This window comes from Crinia signifera, chromosome 7 (genome assembly GCF_055691185.1).
Source record: "Crinia signifera chromosome 7, ASM5569118v1, whole genome shotgun sequence".
Taxonomy (NCBI): domain Eukaryota; kingdom Metazoa; phylum Chordata; class Amphibia; order Anura; family Myobatrachidae; genus Crinia; species Crinia signifera.
The window spans coordinates 158,792,783-158,800,133 of NC_139223.1; the positions used below are offsets into that span (position 1 = coordinate 158,792,783).

At 57.3% G+C, this 7,351-nt stretch overlaps 1 protein-coding gene across 1 annotated transcript; it reads left to right on the top strand.

Annotated features, from left to right (window-relative positions):
* Window positions 1-3,136: 3,136 nt before the first annotated feature.
* FZD7 (frizzled class receptor 7) lies at window positions 3,137-6,992 on the top strand. The gene has a single exon (XM_083154092.1). The coding sequence runs from the start codon at window positions 3,271-3,273 to the stop codon at window positions 4,939-4,941; it is 1,671 nt and encodes a 556-aa protein (XP_083010218.1). The 5' UTR covers window positions 3,137-3,270; the 3' UTR covers window positions 4,942-6,992.
* Window positions 6,993-7,351: the final 359 nt, after the last annotated feature.

Genomic DNA, 7,351 nt, shown 5'->3' on the forward strand with positions numbered 1-7,351 from the left:
TCACATCCTACGTGCAGCCAGACAGGTGCGGTAATAGGGGAACCATATATGTGACACGCTGGCTGATCTCTCACAGTATAGGGGATGTCTCCTGTCACATCCTACGTGCAGCCGGACAGGTGCGGTAATAGGGGAACCATATATGTGACACGCTGGCTGATCTCTCACAGTATAGGGGACGTCTCCTGTCACATCCTACGTGCAGCCGGACAGACGCGGTAATAGGGGGACCATATATGTTACACGCTGGCCGCTCTCTCACAGTATAGGGGACGTCTCCCGTCACATCCTACGTGCAGCCGGACAGGTGCGGTAATAGGGGAACCATATATGTGACACGCTGGCTGATCTCTCACAGTATAGGGGACGTCTCCTGTCACATCCTACGTGCAGCCAGACAGACGCGGTAATAGGGGAACCATATAGGTGACACGCTGGCCGCTCTCTCACAGTATAGGGGACGTCTCCCGTCACATCCTACGTGCAGCCGGACAGGTTCGGTAATAGGGGAACCATATATGTGACACGCTGGCCGCTCTCTCACAGTATAGGGGACGTCTCCCGTCACATCCTACGTACAGCCGGACAGGTGCGGTAATAGGGGAACCATATATGTGACACGCTGGCCGCTGTCTCACAGTATAGGGGACGTCTCCCGTCACATCCTAGGTGCAGCCGGACAGGTGCGATAATAGGGGAACCATATATGTGACACGCTGGCTGATCTCTCACAGTATACAGGACATCTCCCGTCACATCCTACGTGCAGCCGGACAGGTGCGGTAATAGGGGAACCATATAGGTGACACGCTGGCTGATCTCTCACAGTATAGGGGACGTCTCCCGTCACATCCTACGTGCAGCCGGACAGGTGTGATAATAGGGGAACCATATATCCGACACGCTGGCCGCTCTCTCACAGTATAGGGGACGTCTCCCGTCACATCCTACGTGCAGCCGGACAGGTCCGGTAATAGGGGAACCATATATGTGACACGCTGGCCGCTGTCTCACAGTATAGGGGACGTCTCCTGTCACATCCTACGTACAGCCGGACAGGTCCGGTAATAGGGGAACCATATATGTGACACGCTGGCCGCTCTCTCACAGTATAGGGGACGTCTCCTGTCACATCCTACGTGCAGCCGGACAGACGCGGTAATAGGGGAACCATATATGTGACACGCTGGCTGATCTCTCACAGTATAGGGGACGTCTCCCGTCACATCCTACGTGCAGCCGGACAGACGTGGTAATAGGGGAACCATATATGTGACACGCTGGCTGATCTCTCACAGTATACAGGACATCTCCCGTCACATCCTACGTGCAGCCGGACAGGTGCGGTAATAGGGGAACCATATAGGTGACACGCTGGCTGATCTCTCACAGTATAGGGGACGTCTCCCGTCACATCCTACGTGCAGCCGGACAGGTGTGATAATAGGGGAACCATATATCCGACACGCTGGCCGCTCTCTCACAGTATAGGGGACGTCTCCCGTCACATCCTACGTGCAGCCGGACAGGTCCGGTAATAGGGGAACCATATATGTGACACGCTGGCCGCTGTCTCACAGTATAGGGGACGTCTCCTGTCACATCCTACGTACAGCCGGACAGGTCCGGTAATAGGGGAACCATATATGTGACACGCTGGCCGCTCTCTCACAGTATAGGGGACGTCTCCTGTCACATCCTACGTGCAGCCGGACAGACGCGGTAATAGGGGAACCATATATGTGACACGCTGGCTGATCTCTCACAGTATAGGGGACGTCTCCCGTCACATCCTACGTGCAGCCGGACAGGTGCGATAATAGGGGAACCATATATGTGACACGCTGGCCGCTCTCTAGAGCTGACACTCTAGCATCACACGTCTGTACAGTGTTACTGTGGGATCCGAGTGTATGACAGGGGGGGGGGGGGGGGCGGGGACCTGACCCTGAGAGCTGACACTCTACCATCACACGTCTGTATAGTGTTACTGTGGGATCTGAGTGTATGACAGGACAGCGCTGAGTATCAGGGGGGGGGGGGGACCTGACCCTTAAAGCTGACACTCTAGCATCACACGTCTGTATAGTGTTACTGTGGGATCTGAGTGTATGACAGGACAGCGCTGAGTATCAGGGGGGGGGGGGGGGGGGTGGACCTGACCCTGAGAGCTGACACTCTACCATCACATGTCTGTATAGTGTTACTGTGGGATCTGAGTGCATGACAGGACAGCGCTGAGTATGGGGGGGAGGACCTGACCCTGAGAGCTGACACTCTACCATCACATGTCTGTATAGTGTTACTGTGGGATCTGAGTGTATGACAGGACAGCGCTGAGTATGGGGGGGAGGACCTGACCCTGAGAGCTGACACTCTACCATCACATGTCTGTATAGTGTTACTGTGGGATCTGAGTGTATGACAGGACAGCGCTGAGTATGGGGGGGAGGACCTGACCCTGAGAGCTGACACTCTACCATCACATGTCTGTATAGTGTTACTGTGGGATCTGAGTGTATGACAGGACAGCGCTGAGTATCAGGGGGGGGGGGGGGGAGAAGTGCTCACTAGTGGGTACAGTGTTACTGTGGTGGGATCTCTCAGTGCTGGGGTAATCGGGGGCTGCAGTAAAACACTATCAGGAAGCTGTGGCAGAGCTTTGCACCGGTCTGGGGCTGACTACTACACCCGGCCGGGACCTCGCCCTCCCCCCTATAGGAGCCCCTCGCTTTGTTCCCTTCTAAACATCCCAGCCCAGCTCACTCCCCAGCCCCCCATCCAGCCCGACAAAAGGGGAGGGGCCTGTGAAGGAAACCAAGACCCCCTATTGGAGGAAGTCTCTTGGCGCCGCTTTGTGAATGGGGGTCAGCGCTGATTAGTATGACCCCGCCCCAAAGTCACGCCCCCTTATAAGGAGAGCGCCGCTAACTCTCGCAATGTTCTACTACTAACTACTAAGTTCCGGTAGCATACCCAGCGCTTCATCCCCGGAGCCGGCTGCATACCCAGCGCTTCATCCCCGGAGCCGGCAGCATACCCAGCGCTTCATCCCCGGAGCCGGTAGCATACCCAGCGCTTCATCCCCGGAGCCGGCAGCATACCCAGCGCTTCATCCCCGGAGCCGGCAGCATACCCAGCGCTTCATCCCCGGAGCCGGCAGCATACCAAGTGCTCAGAGCCTCCTGCTTACCCAGCGCTTCATCCCCGGAGCCGGCTGCGCACACGGCGCTGAGAGTCCCCCGGCAGAAAGCCCTGTCGGCGGGCACCATGCTGCTGCTGCTGCTGCTCCCGGTCCTCCTCCTCCTGCCCCCCGGCTCCGCGGCCGCCCAGTACCAGGGGGAGAAGGGCCTGTCGGTGCCGGAGCACGGCTTCTGCCAGCCCATCTCCATCCCGCTGTGCACGGACATCGCCTACAACCAGACCATCCTGCCCAACCTGCTGGGGCACAGCAGCCAGGAGGACGCGGGGCTGGAGGTGCACCAGTTCTACCCGCTGGTGAAGGTGCAGTGCTCCCCGGAGCTGCGCTTCTTCCTTTGCTCCATGTACGCGCCGGTGTGCACGGTGCTGGAGGCGGCCATCCCCCCGTGCAGGTCGCTGTGTGAACGGGCTCGGCACGGCTGCGAGGCGCTCATGAACAAGTTCGGCTTCCAGTGGCCGGAGCGGCTGCGCTGCGAGAACTTTCCGGTGCACGGGGCCGGCGAGATCTGCGTGGGACAGAACAGCTCGGAGACCCCTCCGCCGGGGGCAGCAGGAGGAGGCGGCACCGCCAGACCGACGCTGCCGGACACCCTCACCCTCCGGCCCCCTCCTCCTCCCCGGGGAGAGCTCCTCTCCTGCCCCCGCCAGCTGCGAGTGCCGCCCTACCTGGGCTACCGCTTCCTGGGCGAGAAGGACTGCGGCGCCCCCTGCGAGCCCGGCCGGCCGCACGGACTCATGCACTTCTCGGAGGACGAGGTGCGCTTCTCCCGGCTGTGGGTGGGCGCCTGGGCCGCGCTCTGCGCCCTCTCCACGCTGCTCACCGTCCTCACCTACCTGGTGGACATGCGGCGCTTCTGCTACCCGGAGCGGCCCATCGTCTTCCTGTCCGGCTGCTACCTGATGGTGGCGCTGGCCCACGGCGCCGGCTTCCTGCTGGGGGAGCGGGCCGCCTGCCTGGAGCGCATGTCGGAGGACGGCTGGCGGACGCTGGCGCAGGGCACCAAGAAGGAGGGCTGCACCATCCTCTTCATGCTGGTCTACTACTTCGGCATGGCCAGCTCCATCTGGTGGGTGGTGCTCAGCCTCACCTGGTTCCTGGCCGCCGGCATGAAGTGGGGCCACGAAGCCATCGAGGCGCACTCGCAGTACTTCCACCTGGCGGCCTGGGCAGTGCCGGCCGGGAAGACCATCGCGGTGCTGGCGCTGGGCCTGGTGGACGGGGACGTGCTGAGCGGGGTCTGCTACGTGGGCATCAGCAGCGTGGGCGCCCTGCGGGGCTTCGTGCTGGCGCCGCTCTTCCTCTACCTGTTCCTGGGCACGTCCTTCCTGCTGGCCGGCTTCGTGTCGCTCTTCCGCATCCGCACCATCATGAAGCACGACGGCGGCCACACGGAGAAGCTGGAGAAGCTGATGGTCCGCATCGGGGTGTTCAGCGTGCTCTACACCGTGCCCGCCACCATCGTGCTGGCCTGCGGCTTCTACGAGCAGGCCTTCCGGGAGAGCTGGGAGCGGAGCTGGCTGATGCAGAGCTGCAAGAGCCTGGCCATCCCCTGCCCCAGCCCCGGGCAGCAGCCGACGGCCCCCGGGCCAGACTTCACCGTCTTCATGATCAAGTATCTCATGACCATGATCGTGGGCATCACTTCCAGCTTCTGGATCTGGTCCGGGAAGACGCTGCAGTCCTGGCGCCGCTTCTACCACCGGCTCAGCAACGGCAGCAAGGGGGAGACGGCGGTCTGATCCCCGGGATTACAGGGACTGCATCCCCGGGAGACCATCGTCTGGGGACCGCTGCTCCCATGGGGCTCCACAGACCTCAGTGACTTAACCCCCATGGTACTCAGCATCTGGATCACTACTCCCATGGGGCTCCACAGACCTTACTGACTTTCCTCCATGGTACTCTGCATCTGGATCATTACTCCCATGGGGCTCCACAAACCTCGGTAAATTACCCCCATGGTATGCAGCATCTGGATTACTACTCCTATGGGGCTCCAGACCTCACTGACTTTACCCCCATGGTATACAGCATCTGGATCACTACTCCCATGGGGCTCCACAGACCTCAGTGACTTACCCCATGGTACTCAGCATCTGGATCACTGCTCCCATGGGGCTCCACAGACCTCAGTGACTTACCCCCATGGTACTCGGCATCTGGATCACTGCTGATGCCCCCCCCCCCCCCCATGGGGCTCCACAGATCTGACTGGCTTACCCCCATGGTATGCAGCATCTGGATCATTACTCCTATGGGGCCCCAGACCTCACTGACTTTACCCCCATGGTACTCAGCATCTGGATCACTACTCCTATGGGACTCCAGACCTCACTGACTTTACCCCCATGGTACTCAGCATCTGAGGATAATTTCTCTACAGACCCACCCATATTATTCAGCAATCATTACTTCTATTCTACCCTGTGTCTGGGATTACTACTCCATTGGGACTCTGCATCTGGGCTTCATTGATTTGCAGCCCCCACCCAATTGTGCTGCAGACGTCTCCTGGACGGTTCAGTCCTTACAATTTACTGGGTATTCTCTTTGAGGACAATGTTATCTAGTTCAGGTTATTTTAACTTGTCTGCAGCTGGATTCCCCTGTGACCCGATCACTTGTCTGCGGCTGGATTCCCCTGTGATCCGGTCACTTGTCTGCGGCTGGATTCCCCTGTGATCCGGTCACTTGTCTGCGGCTGGAATCCCCTGTGACCCGGTCACTTGTCTGCGGCTGGTATCCCCTGTGACCCGGTCACTTGTCTGCGGCTGGAATCCCCTGTGACCCGATCACTTGTCTGCGGCTGGAATCCCCTGTGATCCGGTCACTTGTCTGCGGCTGGAATCCCCTGTGACCCGGTCACTTGTCTGCGGCTGGAATCCCCTGTGACCCGATCACTTGTCTGCGGCTGGAATCCCCTGTGACCCGGTCACTTGTCTGCGGCTGGAATCCCCTGTGACCCGGTCACTTGTCTGCGGCTGGATATTCCCCTGTGACCCGATCACAGCTGGATTCCTATACTGACTATATAGTGAAAATCTCCTGCAGATTGTGCCTGTGTGTGCACACCATTCTCCTTTTATTGCTGTGCCCCGGTGAGGACGGGGTTAATAGTAGCTGCACAATAACATTACACAGAGCTGACATTCCTGCATTTGTCATTTACCCAGCTGCCTGGTGTAGGATTCTTCTGTTTACCCAGCAGATACTGCCCTGTGCATTGCTAATTAGTTGGGTCCCTTAAGCACCCTACAGGCAGTTAATTAAAGTTCCCCAGAGTGAGACCTCTCCAAGTCAGCAGCTGGGCAAATAATGCCTTTTGGTGCCTATTGCCCCCTACTGCAATGTCAACAGCAGAGTTATTTCTCCCCAGTCCATGTAATGTTCCCTATACAATGATTACCGGCTGCATTCCCCATTGTAGTCTTGTGTTGTACAGGGGCCAGCATCACATACAAGTCCCCAGATGCAGATGGGGTGAAGCGTCCCCTCCATAGACAAATGCCACATTGCCTTCTCAGATGCACAACGGCCACTCATCCTGTTACATGGGCGGCGAAATGCCTTAATATTCCTAAGTGTTCATTGTCTTCCAGCAATAACTAGCAATGCCCCAGTGTCTGTGGCACCCACAGCCGGGCACAGGCTAAATGTCTGCAGTAATCTCATTATTACGCTCTGGCTGCGCCTCTTGTAGGATATGGTTATCTCCAGTATTAAATCTCCCTCTTTCCTTTATCCCCCTTCCTGGGGATCGGGGTGTTAGCTCTGCCCAATTGCTGAATAATGTGTATTTGGAAAGTACGATACTATGTATGAGACTATATTCTGTGTATGTCACCCGCTCAGTAAATGAAGACGACATTGTTATATATTTTTGATTTGTAAATAACTGCACCTTTTTGTATGAAGATATATATATGTATTTATATGTTTCCAAGCCTCAAATTTATCTTGTGTACAGAACACTAAATAAAGCCGACTTTTAGGTATCCGTTATCTGTCTCTGCATAAGATTACACACACACACACTATCCGTGTCTATGGGGCACACGTGGTAATGTTATCTGAGGGCTCAGGAGTAATCGGGCCTACAGCACCCAGTTACCATGTAATATCATATGTCAGGTATGATGGTAACATGTA